The sequence below is a fragment of the Centropristis striata genome, chromosome 11 (genome assembly GCF_030273125.1).
Source record: "Centropristis striata isolate RG_2023a ecotype Rhode Island chromosome 11, C.striata_1.0, whole genome shotgun sequence".
NCBI classification, from domain to species: Eukaryota; Metazoa; Chordata; class Actinopteri; order Perciformes; family Serranidae; genus Centropristis; species Centropristis striata.
Genome location: NC_081527.1, coordinates 15761373 through 15786573, shown reverse-complemented (window position 1 = coordinate 15786573; position 25201 = coordinate 15761373). Strand labels below are relative to the sequence as shown.

The 25201-nt window shown below is 41.3% G+C and overlaps 1 protein-coding gene across 3 annotated transcripts in view; it reads left to right on the top strand.

Moving 5' to 3' along the window:
• The window catches only part of LOC131981115 (ephrin type-B receptor 1-B), a 170674-nt gene that overhangs the window by 113350 nt on the left and 32123 nt on the right, over positions 1-25201 (top strand). For all 3 annotated transcript variants that reach the window (XM_059345422.1, XM_059345421.1, XM_059345423.1), the window contains exons 6-7: positions 13950-14074; positions 23408-23570. In XM_059345422.1, the coding sequence (XP_059201405.1) occupies positions 13950-14074; positions 23408-23570 (288 nt within the window). The remainder of the gene's footprint in view (positions 1-13949; positions 14075-23407; positions 23571-25201) is intronic.

Genomic DNA, 25201 nt, shown 5'->3' with positions numbered 1-25201 from the left:
TCCCTTTTGAAAACACGATGGAGGAGTTCAAGCCCAGACCCAAGACACAGCATGTTACATTTTGTGGCAGGACAAGCACAATTCACCGCACCATCCCTCTTTCCTTTGTAGTTTATTTACACATTAAATCCGTTGACAGAAATAGCCCCAGTTTGCATTTCTCTTTGGGCATTCCAGAAATTCTCGCTTCTTAACATTGTTAAAGGTAATCATCCCTCCAAAAACAACATATGAGTCATTTATGAAACCTCTTTTTTTTGAGGTTCACATCTGGAGGTTGCAGACTGGTTGCTTCACAGTCGACGCATCTCTTTGTTGTTTTTCTTTGGTCTTTGTTTAATGAGACTTTGTTTTGAGAGCAATGCCGCACGGCAAGTCAGTACTTCTCTCTTTACGGAAGGCTACACCTCAGGGAAAACCTGTCTGTAAATCTTCAGATTTATACGCTGACACTGCTCTTGGAATTACCAAAAACAACAAGAATTAAGTAAGATTAATCTTGCCTCTTTCATAAATTTCAGCTACACTGAGCGTGATCTGCAAAGCCATCATTTCTCTGCTGTGCTGTCTTTGGCTTAGTGGACGACAGACATGTTGAGCTACAAGTTTCACCTTTAGTGTTGTATAACAGCTTTCCAGGTTCAACTCCGTTCACTGTTCAATACTTTAATGTCAGACTGAAGGAGACCGACCCAAGATAGATCCATGGACAGCTGCTGTTTTCAGGCTACACTGAAATATTCTTCACCACTGCTCTCTCTCTGTCTGTCTCTCTCTCTCTCTCTCTCTCTCTCTCTCTCTCTCTCTCTCTCTCTCTCTCTCTCTCTCTCTCTCTGTCTCTCTCTCTCTCTCTCTCTCTCTCTCTCTCTCTGTCCTCTCTCTCCTTGTCCGTCTCCCTGTATGTTTGTGTGCATGTGTGAGCATTCTCTCATTGCTCGTGATGGATCTGAGCCCAGCCAATGAAAATGACCTTCATCCTGTTATCATTCCCTCTCTTTCCCCCTGTCTGTCTCTTTGAATGTTTGTGTGTGCTCATCTTCTAACTGTGCCTGTAATGGGACCTGAGCCCAGCCAATGGAAATGACAGGTCGAGGATGTTTTCTTTGCTGGCCATTTTTTTACTGCAGTGTTTTTTTTTTTTTGTAGATCTTTGACTTGCACACAGAAGCGCCTACCAAGGGACAAGTATTGACCAAGTGAAACATTTAAATGAGGCTTTCTTCATTTTTTGATTTTCTGTGGATGAGGCGGACCATGAAAATCACAGCGTGAGCTTGTGGGAGCTAATAGCAGACATGAAGTAGAGTTACAGCGTGGTGAAAGACAAGAGGTTGTTGGTTGAGTTCATACTGACAAGATTCCCATAAGGAAATAGTTACAAGTTTGTCAGATTGGGGCCCTGGAACCTTCTGTTGGTCATGCACTATGATTTTCTGTGTTATGTTTTCAACGTAGCCTGATCCAGTGATGAAATACATAATGTCAAAAGAATTCAGAATTATTGATGCCCTTTTCCACTTTATTGTTGAATGAACTTACCCCGCATTTATCTCAAAGACTAGTGAAATTGCTTTATCCAGGTCCCTTTTGTATAGGAGTACATTTTGAAATTAAATTTGGCCCAGTTGGTGGAGGGCATTCTGTATTGATTACGATGACTCTCCGAAGAATGTAATGACCAACTGAACTTGTCTTTGTCTGAGAATGAGTAAGGGAAGAGTGGGAGGGAAGACAGGACAGAGCAGAGAAAGGGAGCACTGCCCCCCCCCCCCCCCCCCCCCCCCCCCCCCTTTTTTTTTTTGACCAGACTACAAGACTGTGACAGTGAAGGAGAGGAAAATGAGGGAGTAAATAGGTCTGATTATCAGGGTGGCCTAATGGTGCTGACTGTCCCCATTTGACAGGCTAATAGCGCGCTTGACAGATAGATGTAGAAGAAGCAATGCCCAGGCCTATGTTGAAGTCTGCTGCAGTAATGAGGTGTCTGCCAGTAATCTGCCAGGCCTATGTCCAGCCCTATGCGGCCCTTTGTAGCCAGGTAATTGCACTGTTCCTAGTTTCGACAGGGGGTTTCACTGGCAGGGCACTGAAGAGACAGAAGTATCCAAAAGGGATTAATGTTGATAATGCACTTTCAAAAACTGTAAGAGTATACACTCTTCAAAAATGTAGGGCTCTGTGTTTTTGGGGTTATGAAGGCTGCATTAAAAACACGTTTTAATTTTTGGAAAATCCTCTTGTCCATTTGGTATTTTTCATGCACTGCGCCCTTGCATGATGCAAGGTTGGGAGAGGTGGCGTAACAAAATGCAAGTTCCATTTAAATGAAGTGGCAATAGGAGAGGTGTTTGTGTTCTGAGCCTGGAGGACCATGGGAATTCCCAATGCAATACCAGTCATTATACATACAATGGGGTCATCGCGCCAATCTTACCCAATATATTGTAATTGTTGCAAATGGAAAGTAATGTGGAAAAAAACTGTAATCCAAATGAATACACAAGCACTCAACTGGCATCCAGGGTGTTGGTGCCCATACTGTATATAAAGGCAGCCCTTTGCTTCATCTCAACAGCAAAATGACAACAGCATAATCAAAACAAGGTTGAAACTCAATTGCGTCAGCATCAGAATGACAACTTTAGCACATAACTGAGACAAAAGCAAAGCATGGCACTGTTTGAACTAGAACAGATGAACAATGCACCACCCTAATTTCACATGATGTGCTTTCTATGTGAGAGCCAGGACTGGCAGTGGAATAGACAGATTTCTTTGTTTATGTGACACGGTCATGTTTATGCGCATCTGGGAATGCACAGGTGCAAAGATATCCAGGATATGAAAGTTGAAATTTGTCCATTGACTGTTTTCATTGTGATTCTGTTGTTAAATTGGAATAAGTTATATTTTTTTAAAACATGTGACGTTAGTTTTAATAAAGAAGGCTTGCCATGGAAGTGTGCATCAAAGCTCACTTTATGCCCTCTTTTGATCATTTTTATTTTTTGCAGTTTTAAAAATGGAATTCATTATCGAGAAACATGTGGCCCAGTTAAAGGTAAAGGTTGCACTGCTCACCATCTCCCTCTTGGCTCTCTGCCTGTCAAGGTGAGCCATTTTCGTCATGTGCTGTTGTGCTCAGCACAGCTGTTAAAAAGGTCTGAGATGAGTAATATGATTGCTTAGCAAATCATAATGAGTCAACACACCCTCTTATTTATTTTCCATTTCAGCCATCCTTTTTGCAAACAACATGCATTGATGTGCCTCTGCTTAATTTGAAATCAAATTGCAGGTGCATTTATATATACACTCATTTTCTGTGCAACATGGAGCAGTGATTGCAGTTGTCACTCTGACCGTCTGTGTGACAAAAATAAGTGCCTGAAATATCAATCACATGCAATACATCTCTGTTTAAAGAACCACTTTTCCAATGTAACAAACTTATCTAAATTGAGAAGCGTTTTATAGTTGCACCATGGTCTTAAGATTCTGATTGGCAGCAGGGTGGGCATTATTCCTGATAATGAGTGTGATGGCTATAGAATATCTCCCTGTATCTAAAATGAGTTACTGTAGCAACAGTGTCAGGGTCAATAAGGGAGAATGAAATCAAATAGAAAAAAAAGAACATGAGATCAAGACAAACTCAAACTTTGAAAACTACATCACTGATGGCTCTTAATGAGACCGTCGGGGGTTAATGCTGGTGTCCAGTCCACCAACGCAGAGTGGGACTACTGCGACTAAACATTGCAGGAAAATCTGTAAAAAATAACAGCATTCACCATGCCTGTATCTCTGAGTTGGACTTTGAAGTAGAAATCCCACTGCACTGTTTCCCAATATGACCTGTTCATTGCATAAGAATCTTACTGGATGGTAGTTATTGCTCCAGGTATTGGTCCAACTTTCAGGTGTTACCAAGGAAACTGAGTTGTGGTTTGTGAAAAATGCCCGATTTTGTTCATTAAACCCATTAAAGTATAAATTAATGGCCTTATCTTTTTTTCCCCTTTGGCAAGTTACCATAGTATTAATGAAATAATGCATGACGAGATGTCCATTATCAGGAATTAATGCATGATGGGGAGGTCAGAACTGTCCGGCTTATATACAGCGTTTGTCATTAGCTCACCTTAACCTACAGCTGATGATGCAATCAAGACACAGGCAGAAAAACTGCATTTTAACTTAGTTTTCGATGTTTCAAAGTCTCATAGTTCTCTCTGGTTAACCGAACAATAAAAGCCCTTCCTACCGAAATAAGTCTTTCTTTCTTCTACTCAGCTCAAAAGCACATTATCAGGTATGGGATTTTGAGGATAGACAGAGCTTTCCCATGAGATATGGACTGTTGACTGTTGTAATGGTATATTATTACCCTTCTAGTACTATAAGAATGTCAGCCTATGAGAGAACAGATAAGTGAAGTGGTCCTTTAAGTCAGATTACCCAGGAAAGAAAAATGTTGTGCTTGTCTCAATGGAGTCTTTGCCTTTTTCAACTTGACATGGCTTTAGTGTGGACTGATGTGAGATTAAGGAAAACCAAGAGACCACCTTGAAAACAGTAAGGCAGCAGTAGTTAGAGAGGGTTATGGTGAAGATTGGCCATAAGGAGACAAAGGTGAGAGGAGGAAAAGTGGACGAGGAGGGAGTAATGGAGGTAAGGAGGGAGTTGAAGGGATTTAGTGTGAATCACCGAAGAGGCCATTTAACTGCCCTCTTCTGATCCCAGCGTGTGTCTGGGAGGAAGGACTGATCAATAGTGTGATTTAGGAGTTCATTCACAGCCTGTGCTCTCCAGGAGATACAGGCACACACACATACAGATACAGACATACAAAGGTTATATACTGCCCCTTCTTAGGCTATCATTCATGGCTGGCCTGAATTTATTTATCTATTGAAAAAAAGCCATTTTGTGTCACTTTGTGAAATAGTGTGGTTTAATTTTAAGGCTAGGAGACACTCTCTGCTCCTAGTGAATTTATTAAATTGCTAAATGACCTCAGAGATAAATATATGGAAGACACATTGTGGGCAATAAAAATGAAAACTACAGTCATGGCAGCCATGTTTTCTTGTGTAATCGTGGACACTTAACCCACATCCCCAGCTACTTCAGATGAGAAGGGTACTTTTCATCTTTTAAGCATTTTACAACTCCTTTTACACTCTGAGTTGTTTGCGGGGGTGGTTTGATGAACAGTGCATTAGAAAAAATTCATAAATCTCATGACTGGCGCGATCTTTTTTAACTAATGCCTGATGCTCAACAGTTCTCTGATCTTCCTTGCACAGTCTTCTTGACCTAGATTATGTGCCAACAGTCCCTCAGACCACAGAATGCCAAGTATATCTACAAACAATCCTCCTCCACTTAGCTGCTCTGTTTGGAGAGCTATTCCCACAGAAATGCAAACACCGCTATCCTCGGCCTTCTATGGGCAAGTCCAACCGGGTGGGTTGCCTTCAACGTACTGAGATGTAATACGCTAGACTGAAATCCAAACAACTAGATGAATTAGAGAGATCTGCGCTCTGTGGGGTTCTAAAATCAGACGAGATGTTAGGCAAACATTTCTGCAGAGGGTATTCAAGACACTACTCATTATGTCTTTACAGTTTACAGTCAGCGCAGTATTTCCACTTGTTTTTCTGGGGGTTGCCTTTTTTCTTGTTTCTTCCCTTTCCCCATTGCTTCTATGTATCAGAGCAAGGGTGTCCAAGAGTTTCATCATCTTAGACGGTTCTTGGGGCTCTCTCCGGGTGCCATTTTTATTTCATTTGATGCCTGTTCTCATAAATGTTGGATCCTGTCCCTGGACCCAGAAAGGGAGGTATTAGCTGCGGGCAAAAATAAAAGTGTGGGCTTGAATGCTACTGAGCTGTTCGTCAATTCTGATGTCTTTATATAGTGTATTAAGTGCTGTAGGAAGTGTGTTTGTGTCTGTGTGAAAGTACGCTTGTGCAGTGTACAGGTTCCTTTTTTTAACATAGAGCTCCGTTCAGAATCCTCCATGTATAATGTGATTTTGAAAATAATTCCAACCATGGTTCCTTGACAGAAATCCATGGTGCTGAACTGATCCCTCTTTATGATGTTTGAGAGAGGCCCATTACCATGTAGTCATGGCTGGCTTGGCCGTCTGAGCCCCTGCTAATAGGGAGGGTAGTAGTTAAACCTATGCCTTTGAAAGAGGCACAGCACATGACTATAGGCTGCTCTCCTCATCTGAGACACTGAGCCCCTATTAGGAGGCTGCATGGTTCAATGGTGTGCCAGCATCTTAAAGCACAAACCGCAAGTGCACTTCAGAGACAGAACAACTTGGCTTGCATATGGGGTTGTGAATGAGGCCATATGTATTTGTGCGCAGTTTTTGTTTTTTGTCTGTACACAGGGTTAAATAAGATCAGCTGACCAATTATAGTAGAACTTTCTGTCCAATCATTTCACTGAGAGTAACTGAGGCAGAGCAGGATCTTCCAGCTGGCGATCCAGATATGAAAGTTGTGCTGCATGAACACAGACTGCAGTCACTCTTTCCTGGAAATCTTGCAGTGAGAGGAGAGAGAGAGTTAGTGGCATTGAACATTTATGCTCCTGTCGTTCTGTAGAACTAGTGAAACTAACATTAACTACTTTAATGGGGTGTAGAGCAAGTTTTACTCTATAAAAAGGAATTACACATCAAGTTCAATTTGTAAAAACTTGCATAATGTCTTCAATGGCTCTGGAGGGGGTTACGTTTGGAATGTGATGTATTGTATAATACTATTACACTGAAAGTTATGTTACTTTGTAATATTAGTGCAGTTTATTAAAAATCCAGAGGCTGCGTGTCAATATACTGTCTTTCTCTCGCAGTAAATCCCTCCCCGCATTTTGCTGGAGAGCCATTTGTTTTCTATGACATCAATATCTTGACAACATATCACCACTCTGAACACCATTGTATGACAGACTAACAACGCCCCTCTGCTTTTTATTATCTACTTGAACTACTATCTATTTGTTTGACACTGTTTTTTTCACCATGAGCAACAACCGGCGCATGGCATTGCCATATATATACATATATATGACCACAATGAGACACAAAATGAATACAAAGACATGCAAAAGGGCTAAAAAGAGGTGCAAAACAACCACAGAAGAACAAAAACAAATACAAAGAGAATCAAAATGACCACAGAGGAACACAAAATGACTGCAAGAGACGCAAAACAAAAACAAAAAAAGTCTGTGTCTTGATTCTATGTAGGAGAGGTGGTGGGGCCTTTTGCATGCTCCAGTGGCCCATTGCCTCATAATCCACCCAGTGATGACACACTATCGAGTTGCGTTATGAGAAACATAGGAGTTTTTGGAGCTTTACCCATACAAGGGACTAAAAGTAAGGAAATCTCTGCATCAGATTTGATCATTCTTCATAATGAGTGTCTAAAGAGTGTCCTAACTTCATAGAGGTGCAATGCAAAATCACTGGAGTGCTCTTCTAAGTTGTAGAGCAGTACATTTGATATGCCTGCACCTCACCATAACATATGAATTATGGTGACCGCACACCGAAGTAACAATAATGAAAACAGAGGCTCGGGTCTGTGCCAGACATGTAAAATGATGCTTCAACTCATCTGTATTCCAAAGTAGATTAATCGTACAAAGGTAAAGACGCTTTTCATTCTTTCATCACTTTCTTTCAAACCCTCTCTCGCCCTTCTCTCTCTCCCTCTCTGTCTCTCCTTTCCTTTTCTCTCACTTTCTCTCTGTCTCAGCCAGACACTGGGAGGCTTTGACTTTGATTAATGGTGAGCCAAGCTCTGCATTAAAAGCCAGGGGCAGCAAGTGGGGCCAGATAAAAGTGGAGCACAGGAGCAAGGGATGGGAGGGATGGAGGGAGGAGAGAGGAGTGCAGGACACAGTCACCAATCACTGTCAGCATCATCGTCCCAGGGTGACAGTGGGGGACGCAGTTGGAGGGGACAGCGGTGCTTCATTGGGCTGAACCTCACCCTCATTCAGGCACAACACATTGTCTCTGACAGGCTCTTCACACATAGGCTGCTAAGAAACAGAGACAGACATACATGTGCACATGCTCTTCATCCCCCTGCTGCTTTTTCTCTCAAAAACCCGGTCAGTGTCTGTCCAGTGGGACACGCCAGTGAGAATTTCTTTTCTTGAGGGATTGTAGTGAGAAGAAGATATTTTAATATATATGGTTATCAGATGTACATAACTTAAAGACTGCTAGCCTAACGATCAGACAAAATTTTAATTATATTCCAATTAATTATGTGTGTCATGTTAGCTCGGGTTACTTTAGCCTCAACCGATCAGCATGAGCAAACATTTTGTTCCTGTTATTTTCAGTTGATACACAACCTTTCTCACAAGAATGACAAGCTGATCAAATGCTGAATGAATAAACTGATTTTATGCAATTCACAGACTGTTTAGGGGCCCCCTATATGCAGATATATTCAAATACAATAGGTGAAATCGCATGGAGTTAGCATAAAGTGGGTGGTGTCTGTAAAGGGGGGACTCATGCGCACCCATACAACCTATTTTCTTTTTTTGATTTATTTTATTTTTTTAAAAAGGAGGGCAGTAGACAATGATTCTCAATATAGATTTACAAAATAACAATTGTGCCAAAATAAGTAAAGAGCAACAAAATGGTAGTAATGACACATGAATTAAACTGAAACAATATATAAACACACATTAAATTACGAATGTAGAATACAAAGTCCATGATTGAATGAGCAAAATTGAGATAAAAATCAGGAGTAGAACAGTAAGATTACTGACCCTCACATGTATACATACATGTTATGTTATAGATTTGAATATTTTACTGAAAGCCTCGACTTGGAAAGATGAACCCTATGCAATACCTTAATTTGTATAAGGCTAAGCCAACACAAACTGTAGTAGTTTGTACCCTCATACAAGCCATTTTCATTAAGAGATATGGAGTTTAGAGGTCAAGGGACTACTTTAATAAAAGCCATATTTTCCATCACTAAATTTTAGCCTAACTTGGCCTGCTATGAAAAAACAGTTTTGGTACCTATACCCATTTTCTGTGAGGGGGGATAAAACTGTAGAAACCTTACCTGTTTATTTTATATTAAGGCTTAAAGCTTCACAATGGCTCTTCAGTTATATATGAGGGATGTCAAAATGTTAAGACCATATTTTATATATTTTACGATTAAAAGCCATCAATGAACCCCAGACCAGAATTGCTGAAAATCGCTGTGGGTGGTTATTCAGAGGTCTCCACCCAGGCTATGTACACTAGTACGCATTTAGCCGCTTAGCACTTGAAAACATGCATAAATAATTATCCATGGTAAAAATGGTTGTTTTTCTGCCTGTGCGCCTGAATGCATGAGTCGAGTTGGGACCAGGACTCGGGGCTGGAGCTGTGGAAATACCTCTCCTCCTCAACCCCTTTTTCCACTGCAGGAATTTCTGTGTGGAGTGCCCCTCCCCTGGGTCTGTCAGGAACAGTGTGTGCCTGTGGCCGGTAATTGATAATGCGGCCCAGGCAGCCCTAGCCCTGGTCAGTGGAGCGTGAACCAGCCTGAGAGGCAGAGAGGCTGAAGTGCACTGAGGTGAAGCTTAGCCCTCACACTCTCTGTCTAGGGTATGAGAGAGAGAGAGAGAGAGAGAGAGAGAGAGAGAGAGAGAGAGAGAGAGAGAGAGAGAGAGAGAGAGAGAGAGAGAGAGGGAGAGGGAGAGAGAGGGAGCAGGAGGTGAGAGCCGAGGGAGGGAGACGTAACAGGATCCATTCGCACTGACAGGATAAACAGAGCTCATTCATTTGTTTACAGCTGCATTTTAGGTCATTATCTGACATGCAAATCAAGACATACTTGCCCAATCAAAACTGTGGAATAAGCTGTCTTTCTTACCAAACATGATGTACAAGCCACCTCACTGAGCGAAAAGTTTGGGGACTTTTCTCCCTGCAAAACTCCTGTGACAATCGAGTGGTTATGCAAGGGTGAAGTAGGACGGGAAGGAATAGAATAAGCATTAAGGAGTCTGCTGCTTTTTCAGAGGAGTTATTCAGAAAAATGGTGAGTGGAAACCAGGTGGAGAGATGACTAGGCCTCAGCAGCGAGCAGGCCCAGAGCCAAAAGCCTGATCAGCACAAAATGTAGAACATGGGCTTGTGTGGGGCTGTATTTATGCCTGCAGACATGGGGGAGGAGATTCTTTTCCAGCACTGTATACAAACACCAAGGCTTTGAGCTTAATATGAGCAGCCGCAGAATCAGTTTCTAATCAATCCTACTTGTATGTTAACAAATTGGTTTGATGAGTAAGTCTGGTTGGATTCATGTTTGAACTTTGAGACTAAATGAGAGTTTATCTTTGCACCTTGGAGGGATCATCCAGTGGATTCTGAGGCATATTCACATGGCAGTGAAGAGATTGATTTGTACATAAAGCTCAGCAATTTGCCTTTTTGTTTAATATTTTGGTGTAAATAAATGTGTGTGTGTGTGTGTGTGTGTGTGTGTGTGTGTGTGTGTGTGTGTTGGTGTGTGTGTGTGTGTGTGTGTGTGTGTGTGCAAGTTGATCAGTCTTTATTGACTGGCAACATAAAAAAAAAAAACATGCAACTGTCATCAAATTCTGATTCGAATGTTGCTCTGCCCTGATTAAAGTCTGGTGCATGACATTTTATTGACTTCTCCGTGCCCAGTTCAAAACAGAGAAAAACATAACTGCAAAAATGTATGAAGTGCAGAAGCAATTTTGACGCTGGAAGAAAATTGTGTCTTCATATGGGACACAATCATTAAAGTAAGAAGATGAGGGGAAACTATGTATTTAGGGCCTTTAAATCCACTGAATAATCCTCTGCTCCACAGGAATTTATGCATTTTTTCATCTCCAGCAGCGACACTGCTTTGTTTGGGGAAAACAGGAAGAAAACAACATGGCAGTTTTAGAATTAAAGGTGAAAAGACCTTCAGGACCTTTTAACTTGATTAACAGGCATCCAAATGATCCCTGGGAATGATATAATGATTTAAACTGTGCCAAATTTTTCAAACTCACTCACCGGCCACTGGCCAAGACAGCACTGTCTGTGACATTTAGGAACTTGGCAGTTTGGCCTAGATTACACACATTAACATAACAAATAGATACAGAAAAAGTGAATATCAGCACCAGGGAATTGTACTTTTTCCTCACAGAGGAGAAAGTCTGGGGTATTGAACCACCTTAACGCTACTGTCAGCAGTGACAAGATATCCACGGATTTGTTAAATGTCAACGTTGAGGAAATCTGCCATGGTATCACAGCAAGGGAGTTGGACTCTGAATGACATGTGACACCTGTTCCGATTTTAAGCAAGGCTCGATTTCAGTTCAATTTATTTTATTTCAGACTTTCATTCCATAAAGATAACCAAGAAGGGAAAAATGCTTTCAGCTAATCAGATGCTGCACTGACTCAGACACAGATTTTGTTGGACCTGAGTAAGAAACATGCAGTTTTTCAACCGGATGTGTGTTTGTGACTTTGGCCTTTATAATGCCTACAGTGAAGACAGGCAGCTGTACTTATACTTCTGTCAAACTGACATTTAAAGATGTGAAACCACACACAGAATCAAACACAAGCCCACACATGCATATCCACGCTCATACAGAGTTTTATTATGGATGAAGTCTTCCTCATGTCCAATCACACAATCTCTGAGCGGCATGTGGAGAGTGACAAGGGACAGGCTTGATGGAGGGATGACAGTGCAGGGGACAAAAACGATGGAATGAGCAGGAAATTGCACTGAGCGTCTGGGTTAATTGACAGCCCATGTGTGTGCATTCAGGTGTACTGGGGCTGAAGGATGGAACAGACTGTGCAGCTGGGTCAAAACGAACACAATACAAGACCAATTTGATTTCAAAGGGCTTCGTTTACTGAATAACGAGTGGTTCATACAGACATACTCAGTTTTCTGTTTCTTATTGGCTAGAGAATTTCCTCTTTGTGAGTATAGATTTATTTAGAGTATAGGGACTTAAGGGACTTGTTTTGTTGAAGATCCAGAGCAGTCTGCTGGTACCTGCAAAGTGACAGACTTATTTTAATGTAGTGATGAGAGCATATATTTTTCCTGCCATCTGTGACTTAATTTTCACTTAAATCAGCAATTGCTGCTTACTGTAACACTCACTTTATTATTTTGTCAAGTTACATCTACATTGATAGGCAAATCAAATAATTTCCCTCTCATTTCCTCTTTCATTTTAACATACATTCTTAAATTAATGGCACAATCTAATACATCTGAATGGCTCCTGAATGACATCAATTTGATATGAACTTTTACATACTGTTCTAGTACATTTTTGTTGTATTAAGCATTATACTGTTAAGTTAGATGCATTTGGACATGCTCATTAGTTGCATTTACTTGTGCACAGTCATTCTATTACTGTAACACAAAAGCCCAGTGAAACTATTTATAACGGCATGACTTACTTTAAAAATGACGATCAATTTGATGAGTCAATTACTTCAATTACATATTCAGACAGAAATTGCAAAAATAATAAATTCCTTTCTTTTCCTGGCATTATCATATTTTACAACATTACATCATGTTGTTTATCATAGCAGACCTTCATGTCATACCTAAAGTGTAGACCAAATGCAACTTTTGCGAGTTTTAAAAAGCTTTTAAACCTAATTACTGCGTCCATTGCGTTCTGTGCATGCCACACTTAGTGCCCCTTCATTCTGCCCAAGTAGCCAAAATTACTCAAGCTGTGGACTAAATCCAACACAATTGGTTGCTGGACTCCCGCCAGACTCGCAGTGACTGATCATTCTGGTACAAAGGTAGCAGGAGTCCTACTAACTGGAGCTGACACTCAGCCCAAGTCCACACCCTCAAGTCTTTGCCAAATTTGGCATCCTTATTTTGGCCAAAACCAGCTCACATTCAGTCCTGCAGTGCCAAAATATAGCTGAGAGAAACTCTAATCGTCTGAACTCAGCTGGCTACCTGGGTGCTGATGAGAGTGGCAGTTGTTTTAACTTGGAGTACTAACTGAGATGATTTGTTCTAGGCACACACAAAGTATGATATGTGTTGCAATTGTGCACTGCTATTAAAATGTACTCCATCATTCCTGGCCGTCTTAGTGAGGATAATATTCCTGCTAAAATTAGCTGTCACTAAAGTTGTTATGTGAGTATTAGGCAGATAATGAAGCGGATGTCCCAAAACTGGCTTTAAAAACCAACTTGGAATCTCAAGTAAAGAATCAATATGGCTCCAAGAGGCCACCACATGTTCATGCTTTAGAATATAATTAACTGGCTGGTGAGCTGCACACATAATCTCACCTAGGGGCTGGGGGAATACAGCTAAACATGTTTATCTGAACGCCTTGAGGGAACTTCTTCAAATATGGCACAAACTTCCACTTGGACTAAAAGGACTCTAAAACTCTACAAAGGATTAGGTGAAGAAGTGATGACATTTTATATCCAAAAGGTCAAAGGTGAACTATACTGTGACATCCTAATGTTCTGCACTTTTTTGGCCATTATTCTTTTTTTGCCATGACTCACAATTGGTCGGATACTAAATTGTTGACACTAATCTGGGGTGCCAACCTTAGAACTGTGATTTTATAGATGCTCTATGCTGTCAGGTTACAGATTTGTGTGAAGCATCCATATTTTGACAAAAAATATACATCATACCTTTTAATGAATGCTTTCCAAGAATTCACTGCATATATTATATGAGTCTGGACAAACATTGATGTACACTGTAACCTGACTGGCTGACAGAGGCAGCCAACAGTGAGTTCAATCTGTAATAATCAATGTTATTCAAGAAATGTATTGATTTTGTGTTACTCCTTCTGTCTTACAGCTCCCTCCATAGTACCCATCATGCACCAGATCAGCTCAACCATGAATAGCTTCACACTGTCATGGCCCCAACCAGAACAGCCCAATGGCATCATATTGGACTATGAGCTACGCTACTATGAGAAGGTAACATAAGTGTGTGTGTGTGTGTGTCTGTGTGGTTGGAAATGATCTATGCATAGTAAACTACATGTAAACCCCCCAAAAATCTAAGCTCTCCCTGATATCTGTGAGCACAGTCCCCTGGGATGATAATATGTTCTTTCACTGTGTTCACTTCATCTCTCCCACTGTTCTTTGGTTTCTGCTGCTGATGAAGTGAATAGGTTGACCTCTGCTCCAGGCCCACTCTGCACAGTGCAGCAACCTGTCCCGCTGTGAAAATGCATTGCGTCTGGGGGGAGTCACATCGACCCGTCTGCTCACACACAATACGTCTGCTTTATTAAGTCGCCAGCCCTACCCCACAGCGCCTATGCTGCTCCAGTATTGACCTGTAGGCTTTTCCAGAGGCCTCGGATATAATGATACCCAGAGATCGGAGACTCTAGCTTTTTGTTTGGCCCCTTGTTTGTCCTCCTAAAGCTGATCGATAGTTATAGCAAGGTTGGTCATGCACGTTTTTTTCCCCCCGGTCTTTGTCATCTTAAGCTAAGACTTTTGCAAGACTTGGTGCACCTTTACCCATGTTCTGCTTTTCAAATAAAAAGACAAAAATCAATAGAGTTTTATAAATGTTTTTCTTTTTCTGTTGAGTTATTTATTTCGCACAAACTCATTTTGGCTAAGGTTGGTGGATCAATATTCACAGCTCCACCTCAGAGAAGTGTTTGTCACATTTAGCATTTTCTATCAGAGAGAACAACAATCATGTTTTTAAATGGTGTTTGCAGTTGGAAACTCAGTTATCCAATAATAGCTGCATTGCTTGCTGTTTCCCCCCTCTGGCATTGCACAGGTCATGAAATTGAATCCGATTGCCATAGCCCTGAGAAACCTTATCTGCCAGACAGCTTAGTGTCGTGTAAATAACACTTATACAGCCTCCCATTAGCTCATGAATATCAATGAAACCTAATCCTATTGATGTTTATGTAGCATGTCTTCACACAAATAGATGAGCATGGCGTAATCACAAATTAGTGAATTAACGAGGACAAGATTGCTAATTGCACTGGGATGATTCAGGTGACAGAGAGGTTGCGCTCGACGCTGTCTACCTCTTTCTTAATGTGCCTTCATATCCCCCTGTACGTGCGTCTATCTGGAAAATGTGCCACCGTGTGAGTGTGAGTAAGACACAGAAGGTGAGTCAGAGTGAATGCGACACACAAGGGTGTGGAGATGAGATTGCCACATTGGTGGTCCTCCCTTGACACTCTGTATTTTAGATCTGACAAGGCTTTTTATAGGCTCTAAACAGACTTTTTCCTCAGCCAGCCACTGCTGTCCAAAGTGTCACTGCTGATGTGCTTTTGTGCCTGATTAAGCAGAAGAGAGAAAAAAAAACAGACGGTGGCAAATTTAATGTGCATGTGTGTAGTTTCCATACCAGTTAATATAATGTATTATGCCCATGGATGGTGAGAAGTGGGCATGAATTCTTAGAGCTGGATTTCTTACATGCATGTTTGGCCTGCTTGTTGCATATGAAAAAGCAGGGCGTTAAATTGCATTCCATGGAGGTCAGACCTGCCAGCACTTCATTGATTCTCTGAATGCTTGAGAGGTTCAGAAAATCTGGAAGTTTCACGCAGCAGCAAAGTGATGATGTGGCCTTTTAGTCATAAAAGGCAATTACGGAAGGATGTCCCTCACCATGTCTATCACACAAACCCAGCTTTACCCAGCGCTATGGGTAACTTATAGACTGGATAATACAGTCATAAAAAATGGGCTTTTTTCTATAAAAATGGCTCTGCTATACGCACCTTCTTTTTATGCATCTCACCAATGCCTGCATTAATCTGAGCGTAGTCACACTGTTATGGTTCTGGAGTTGATTGTCTCAGCGTGCTTGGCACAGTCAGCTAGTCCTTAGCACAGCAGAGAGCTGTCTCACTGTACACTCCATCTCACAGGAAGCCCATTTACAAGAGCGACTTCTCCAGCAGCATGGCTTTGTCCCGCTCTGTGTCGAGTAATACTTCAGGGTAATAGTGAAAGAACTTTTTTTTTTTTCAACCTTTGTTTAATGTTGTAGATATAGCCATCAACCTGATACAAATAATTGCTATAGACTGACAGAGCTGACTTGCATTAAACATGTGTGGAAGTAAAAAATGTAGGTAATGTCTGATGTTGTGAGGTGCTCTAGGGCTGCCAATGTTTCCACAAATCAGGTTTGAACAAATTTGAATTTAAACATAATTCATTCAAATGAATTTGAACTTAGTTCATGGGTCATTGGGCATCCAGGTAAATCTGATAATGAGTGTTTAGAGCACCCTCAGCTGGATCACAAGGCAAACTACTTCAAATGATCTGTTGCACTTATAGACTGTAAGTCTGTAATTTTAACAGGTCAGAGTTAAAATATGTACAATGTTTGAACAAGTGACGGCCTTTGTTGGCTTAAAACAAGTTTTTTTTGGTGCTGTAATACCTTTCAGGTGCTAGGAAGGATTCTTTTCAACATCTAAATTAACATTGATGCAGCTTGGCATCTTTCCTTTACACTAGCGATTCATTACAACAATCTGACAGCAGCAGTTCTGTTCAATCTGCAGTTTCTAACTGGAGTGATGTTGCGCTTTGTCAAGCCACAGTAAGGCACAGCAGATCCACTGGTTGGTGGTTCGATCTCTGGGCATGGCGGTGTACAAGTGGAGTTTTCTTGGGAATGGTATTTAACCTCTAATTTCTCCCAATGACTGACTCATCGGTGTGTGTGTGTGTTAGTGTGAAAGTTTGACTCATTCATAAGCAGGTAGCAACTTGCATGGTGTCCTTGGGCATTCTGACTTGTACTGTAAAAGAGCCATACAAATGCAGCTTGTTTACCATTTATATTGCAGCTTTAGAATGTTGTAAAATGATTTCCATCCCAACTCCCAGAAAATAATAAGTTTCCTCTGAGTAATACTGACAGGAAGAGCTCTGTGATAAATGGTGGTGAAAGTAGTGATAATAATGCGTTCTCTGATCACACGCAGTGCTCACGCACTCCACAGGTGCGCCAAGGGAGCTTGGCAGAGCGTTACCAAAAGTGCGTTTGGCATGCTCACAACACACTTGGCAGGGCGCACCTGACTGCAATCTGGCCCCGCCGCTGGGTTCTACCATAACACCTGAAAGTGGGACTTTCTGTCCCCCCTATTTCAGCATTAGTGTTGTAGGCACAGGAAACCATTTGTTTTTTTCTCAGTATTATTTTGTGGCTTGTTGTCTTAATTTGACAGTTCACAGTAGAGACGGAGGAACAAAATATGGCATTGTCATGGGACAAAAGTCCACCGATAGTGACTATGGACAATGTGCTAACATAGTTTTGTGAATCCCTTTTGGGCCTCCAGATCGCCCTATGTATTTATTAAACTAGATTCCATAGTCCAAGAAGGTCACATCCATTATGTACATGATTGGCATGAACATGTTTCACTGATACAGCTTTCTTTTCTTTTACTTATGTGCGCCACATAACCTGCAGTTTCAACTGTGGCCACTACCCTACAGTAGTTTTTCGAATAGTTTTAGTCTATTAGCAGGGATTGAGACCGAAAACAGTCCTTACAGCAGCTTTGTCAAGGTACCAGTGAGGATATGAAATATGATCCAAGAAGTCCAGTTTAATGTGTTTAAAGGATTATCAGGCATCAAAACACTGCACAACAGTTCGTAATCCTCACAAACAGGATTCTGATACTCTGGAAAACTGCACTGCTGAACAGTGGGAGTTGTAGTAACATGAAGCAAAGGGATGGTACAGATTTTAAAAGACTGCATTATGGCAGTTTCACTTTAAAGCTGTAGTGAGTGCTGAAGGCTGTTTTCTCAACAAGCTTCACTCCCTTCACCAGCCCACCTTCTCATTACAGAATAAGTGGTCCTGGGAACCTGTAAATTGGGAAGCAAGATGAAATGAATTAAAGGTTTTCAGAGAAAAAGTAGAATCCCATGCTCCCGGTCTCTCCATTTTTCTCCAGCCCTTTTTCCTGTAGTTGCTTGAAAATTTGGGGAGGGTGGAAATAACTCAGCATAGCGGAGGTCAGGCCTTCCATTAAGGCTGGAGCAGAGCAGCCACTGGCTCTGGTTACTGATGGCTCTGTGTGTGTTGGTCTCAGAAAGAGGTGGTGTGCATGTGTGAGCTTGTGTCAGTGTTGGTGTGTGTCAGCAGTGGTTCAGGTATATCCATTCTGTATGACAGCAGTACTGTCATGCTGCATTGAGAGATATTTAAGAGCAAATACAGGTTTACAGCATGGATCTGCAGCGTGCTGACCAGAGCATCATCTGCATTTTTGGCACTCTGAAATCCCCCTTGTACTTTACATACAATTAGCAATTCCTCAGAAGAGAAGCCAGGAGAAAGTATTTATTATTCTTTTCTTCTCTCCCTGCCAGCCTTCAGAGTCGGCCACAACACTTTTGTAGACACACACAGATGTTGTACAGACAAGTTTAGATTTTTAATGGAACCTGTGAAAAGCAGGACTTGTGCAGCTCTCCCTTGGTCCCCCAGCAAGGGTATTCACATTTCCTCCTTCAGACTCCCTTCTTCTCTCCTTCTTTGTTTGCCTCCCACCCCGCTCGCTCAGGCCTCCTTGTTAGTCTCCAGGTGAACGAAATGCATACAAAGAGTCATCTCAAATGGAGGTGCTTGCAAAGAACAAGAAAAACTGACTGGGAGTGCTGAAGCAAAAACAGTTCCCTTTAAATAATACTGTGGATAAGATGCTCCTTCTCACCTCTCTCTTACCACACTCACTAGTGTTTAGTGGGTGGCTCTGCATAATCGGAATGAGAGGTCTTTTTTATTTTCTTTCTGTATAGTGATATAATTTGTTTTTGCATTATTTTAGTCCCCCCCCCCCAAAAAAAAAAAAAAATGAAAAAAAAACGTTTAAGAGGCTTGAATGGTCTTTAATATCAGATTTTATCACCATTGTATTTCCATATAAAATAATTACCCTCTTCTTTTTAGATTAGAATTCATGAGGTTATTATTTGCATTTAGTAATAAAACCCATCTAGTCTCTGAGATTTAAATTGTTAGTCCAAATTCCTCCCCCCCTTTTTTTTTACCTTAGGCAATGCATTTTAATTTTAACACTAATGGGCTAGAGTTATTTCATTCATTTCCAATTTACGAACACATTAGAACGTTCTCCCTCACACACTCCCCCCTTTCTCTACGTGTGTGTGTGTGTGTGTGTGTGTGTGTGTGTGTGTGTGTGTGTGTGTGAGCCTGTGAAGAGGACACATGGTATGAACAATATCTGTCTTTGTGCCAGGTGGCCATGCTGTCCATTCTGAGTGGTTGGCTTTTTTTGAAAAACCCACACACACACACACACATACACACACCATATCAAGTCAGGTTTATTTTTATAGTCCAATATCACATATAATGTCTCGGTAGCCTTTACAGGCCCACAACAGTAATGGTTTTTGACTGGAAAACTCTCCCTCCAAAATACCGTCAGAAAATAAGTGGGAAAGTAAATTAAAAAAGAGATCTCCCCTTTGCAGTCCACTGGCAATGGCAATTCGAAGGAAATCAGCAATTCCAAGAAATTAATATAAAGTTGTAATAAGACAAAAAAATTCAAGTATTTGACTCCCAGCAATGTGATTATTATAGATCCAGTGCTAATGTAGTACATCTAATAAAATGAGTCAGTCCTTTAAATTGGATCCAATTAAATCTGTCCACATTAGCCCAGTTTCAGTGTTCAATGTGTTTCCAAGTCCAAGTAGGTAGTTTGATTAGTTCATTGCACATCTTTGGACAGTAACCAATTAACAATATAAATTAGGAAGACTCTCCTTGTTAAGTTTGTCTCACTGATTTTACTGTATGCTGCAGAGACCAAACTCCCCGCAGGGCTTCCTGTCTGTCACCCCTGGCAATGCTTTTGATTGGCTGCTCAGCCATCTGCTTTCCCACCTGCACCACTGTCTTTATTTAGCAAGTGAGGGTGTGGTCCTCATAATCCCCATTTGACTGGCAGCAGGAGAGGACCTCTCGTGGCTGGAAGTCCCTCCTGGCATGGCCTTTTTATTGGCTATCCCCTAACCTGCTGGAGTGCCAAATGCCAGCTCATTTTTAAGTGGCAGATGTGTGTGTGTGTGTGTGTGTGTGTGTGTGTGTGTGTGTGTGTGTGTGTGTGTGTGTGTGTGTGTGTGTCACATAATCCCTATTTGACTGGCAGCATGAAAGGGCCATTCCTGGCTGGTGCTCCCTCAAGGGATTCTCCCCCATTGGTGGTTTGCCATCTGTTTTCTCACCTGTCTTCCAATCAAACTCAACAGATGGGGGTGTGGCTCTGAGAAATACAAGAAAACTGCAGCAGGAGAAGGCAATTCCTGACCCCAAGTGGTCCATGTGCACTCAACCATGTCTTATACCAGATGAATAGGTGACTATGGCCCCGGTCTCTCATGGGGCTCCATGTCTGCTGTAGCTCTTTCAAATTCACAAGCTGCCTCTTTAAAGTCAGAATTTTTGAGTATTTGACTGCAGCCTGTTAGAGAGATGACATATTGTGTGATCTAATGGACAAAAGGTCTGTGAAATGATTAAACTCTCTAACCCAGTTACATCCAGCATTCCATTTATAAACATCTCTTTCCTCTCTGAGATAGAATGAAAGCCTGTTGGTGCGATGCTCTCCCATCCTAAGACCAAACATTTGTCTTCATCAAGCCCAGAGTGTCCAATAAGAGCTAATGTGATTGCACAAATCATTATGCGGGGTTGCTCCGTCTGCTCAATGACGGAGCAACCGGAATGATTCAATTACACCAATCAGATTGGATAATGATTTCGATGTGGGTTGCTTCTGCCTCGAGTTTCTTATCGCTTCCTGCCATCATCTTCCTCCTCCTCCTCCTCCTCCTCCTCCCTCCCTCCCTCACTTCCTTCACCACTCCACACTGTTGTCAAATTTCTCAGAGCAGTCATATGTGTAAATTAAAATGCTGTCCAGCTTTAAACAACAGTGTGTTTACCAAAGTGTATTTGCCTGCCTCTATTTACATTTTTTTACTGACACAGGGGATTTGGCCCCTTCACTTTCAACTGCCCCCCTCCCTCTCTACAGTATGTCTGCATCCAGCTATCAGCAGCCTGCAGTGGTGGGTGTAGTGTAGGTGCAGTCTTATTTTCTGGCTGTCATATTCACTCTGGGTTATGGGAAGGTGACAGGCCTAAGTAATTACTGATCCCCCGTATCAGATACCTCCACCAAGCCTCAAACTACACTGCAGCAGACTGCCTGACTGGCTCTCTTGAGCCTGGAGAGAGAGAGAGATGGTGAATCTGGAGGGCAGGTCCCACTGTCATTTACATAATGGATGATATGTATGCATACATACATGTATTTTGGGGTTTATAAACAGATATTCAAATGTAAAAACAGAGCACCAATACCTAGATAGAATGTTACAACATACAGTTTGCACCAAGAATTTTAATAGCTTTCACTTCAATGGAAAAAAATGAAATATTTTCTGTGGGTGGAACTGCCCTGCCATCATATTTAAAAAGCAACCTACTTCAGACAACAAAACAAGAGGATGTAATGTTCAAACTTCTTGCAGTAATTAAACTGCCTCATAAAGCACATCTGAAGAGACAAATATGCAATGCTATTCTATTACTGTTCAGAAGCAGCTATTGCTCTTTGTAATTTGCAAAAAATGATTGCCTTTAATTACCATATTGTGTTACTGTATGAATGGGAATTATAGTCTGTGAGTGGTGTGCTTGTGTGTAGGTTTTAATGTGTGTATGCTTGCTGTAATGTTGTGTATTTGAAGTTTAAACTGACCAAAGCCTTGTTAAAATGGGAAGCAGAAACAGATTACCTGTTGCTGTTTAAATGGGCCCTTTAGACATCATGTTTAATAGAGCTTCACTGCCTTTCAACTCCCCTCCAATGAAAATCAAGCTCTTAACCATGTTAATATGTCCATATGATGTTTTCTTATGGGACAAGACATATCATGAGCAAATTAAACAATCAAAGCCATGGCTGAGAATGTCTTTTTTGGAACGACAGAGTACCAATGACAGTTTCAAAACCATGTAAACAAGTATAAGATGCTACACTGCTCTTTCACCGGCCAACCTAGTGCTAGCAGCAGTGGTGGGTTTGGTGCAAAGGACAGATCCAGAATTTCTGAATGATGGAGAAAGAGTAGCTTCTAGCACCTTTTCAGATTTTTTCTCTTTTTCCTCTTTTTATGTGGAAAACCATGTAAGCAAAATATGAATCATAGCACAGCCTTTGCAAGGTGTCTTGAGGAAGGACTCAGTGTTCTCCTCTATTTCTTCTTTCTATGTGTCTCTACTATTTGCTGTTTTTATCTGTCATTTTTGTTTATCAAAAGTAGACTACATTTTCTGTATATCTGGTTAACAACAACTACAATATACTAGAGCCCGACAGATATATCGCTTGATAGATGTTATTGGTCGATATTGGCCTATCAAAGGCACATCAGTATCGCTGTATAAGCTCCTAGATAAATGCCATTATGAAAAGTTTTTTACACAATATAAAATGCAGAAAATGTTGCTTGCTGTGATTGAGAAATGGTGTTAGTTAGTTAGTAATTTTTTTCAATTCTTTTTTTCAATAATTAAACAGTAATTATGTTGATTTAGCTTACACAATATATAATGTGCTTGGCATGATTTAGAAATGGTGTTAGCTTTTAATTTTTTATAATTTTTTTGTCAGCAATTGACTGAAACCGAACAGTAATTATGTTTATTTAGCTATTTATTTTATTCTTATTTATTCTTTATTTTCTCAGTTATGATTTATAGAATTGGCTGATTGGCTGTTTGCATAATGTATAACAATGTTAAATATTTAATAAAGTTTTATGCTTGAGAAAGTATCTTTATGGGTCCATTTGGTGAAAAATCGATGCACAATTAAAAAAAAAAATAATAATTTTTTTTTCATTCACCACAGCCACCATATCTGTTATCGATGAATTTTAGCTCTCTAAAATCAGTATCCGCATCAGTCTCAAAAATCCTGTATCGGTCGGGCTCTACAATACAATACAGCCTAAACTGATTTACTCTGAATTTTTTCCACTTTTCCCATACTATTTCCTGAATATACAATGCTTAAAAAGTCTGTTTGTTGTCTCACTGTCAAACTCCTGCTACTACTGCTGGCTCTGAGTTTTCCTAACTGTACGCTTAAACACTTTCCCGCTGACATCTTCTCTGTAAGTCATCTCTAACCTGCTCCATGTGTTCGTTGCTCCTCTCAGGACCATGCAGAGATTAACTCCACCATCCTGCGAAGCCAAACCAACACCGCACGCGTTGAGGCTCTCAGGGCGGGTACAGTCTACGTGGTACAGGTGCGAGCTCGGACTGTGGCTGGCTTTGGCAAATACAGCAGCAAGATGTGCTTCCAAACCCTCACAGATGGTAAGGATTGCCGAGCCAGGAGAAACAGCTCTCTCTGTCTCTCTCTATCCTTCTCTGTCTCACACAAATATACAGACACATACACATAACTCTTTCTAACACTCTTGTCGCTCTTTGTATTTGTTGTTGAATTATTATTAGTAGGTGAGATAGAGGGGAACCGTAATGTTTGATTGCACTTCTATTTCTACAGCTAAATTAATTTCCTTCACGGTCAGGTTTGTGTGTGTGTGTGTGTGTGTGTGTGTGTGTGTGTGTGTGGGTGCTTTGAATATGTAGAACGCTGAGTGTCTTTTGTTTGTGCAACTAACTGTGCTTGATCCAAAATGCTTAGCTAATTGGTTTTTCACCCGGCCCTTCTGTTGCTGGAGCGCCGTCCCAGAATGCATAGCTGTGATTAGTAGTTGATGAGATTAATTTTTTTGCCATGGGGGGCTGGATGGTTGGAGAGAGAGAGAAGGGGCTGAAGAGGAGCTGCAACACCTGCTATACTGGCAAGGTTGTGGAACTAAGTTTATTAGTGTAAGTGCAAGGAGGTGTGTGTGCAGGGTTGGTGCATATCATTTCTTCATGTACTACTATTTCATAGACTTGCCAGACAGTAAAATGGGTGCTAAAATTAACAAAGCATGATTCAGTCTGGATGGATTTGAATGAATCCCATTCACAAGATCTGCCAAGGTGCTTTTTCATTACTGGACTATTAGGCCACTACGCATGTGTGGCCATAGCTCATAATGTTTAGAAGACAGGAGTGACATTTCCACATTGTGTTGCATTAATGAAGATGATACCGATAAATAAGACGGTGATGATCTTGGGGGGAAGATCGGAAGGATAATAATGATGATGAAGGTGATCACTGTGGCTATTTACCTGCGCAGAGCATATGTAGCAGCACAGTCATAGCCCCTTTGCATCACCCTCCTGGTCTCAAATTACCTCTCACTCGAACATGCACGAGCACATGCTTCGCACAGGCTCACACAAACACAGTTTACGGTTCATCCATTGGCCCGCTGCCATGGCAGGACATTCGTCAAGGCAATTAGCAGCAGACGCTAGAGAAATGCTGACACTCACAGCTCCACCCCCTGCCTCTCCTCTTCCCCCTGTCAAGCATGGAGACACCACCTTGCCACCTAACCGCTGCTCTTCCTCCATGTTTTTTCCCAAAACATATAATCCCTTTTGTCTTCCTGTTGGCACGTTTTCATACACCTCCACAAGGTGTCCTTCTGCCACCTCGACACACACAAACACACACAAGCGGTCTTGCAGACTTGATTGGCAGGTGTGATGAAATAAAATGATTGGTCCATCAGTAGGGTTACTGATGTCACAGTTATCCAGCTTTCTAATAGGCTGAGGCCCCATTAACTAACTGATTGTAATAGGAGCCTATTTACAACTGGAACAGGTAGCTGTGAGATTTCTGGCTGTCAGGGGAAATCACCATTCTCATATGGGTGAAGGGGAGATTTATCTGGACCTCTTACGGCTAATATGCATCAAAAGAGAACAGGAAGACTGCCTGAGAAGCCTGAGAAGCCGGAACATCATTCAGACTGTTTGCTTGAAATGTACTTGATAAATGTGCAAGTTAAAAGAGTGAGCAATTCCTGTCACAT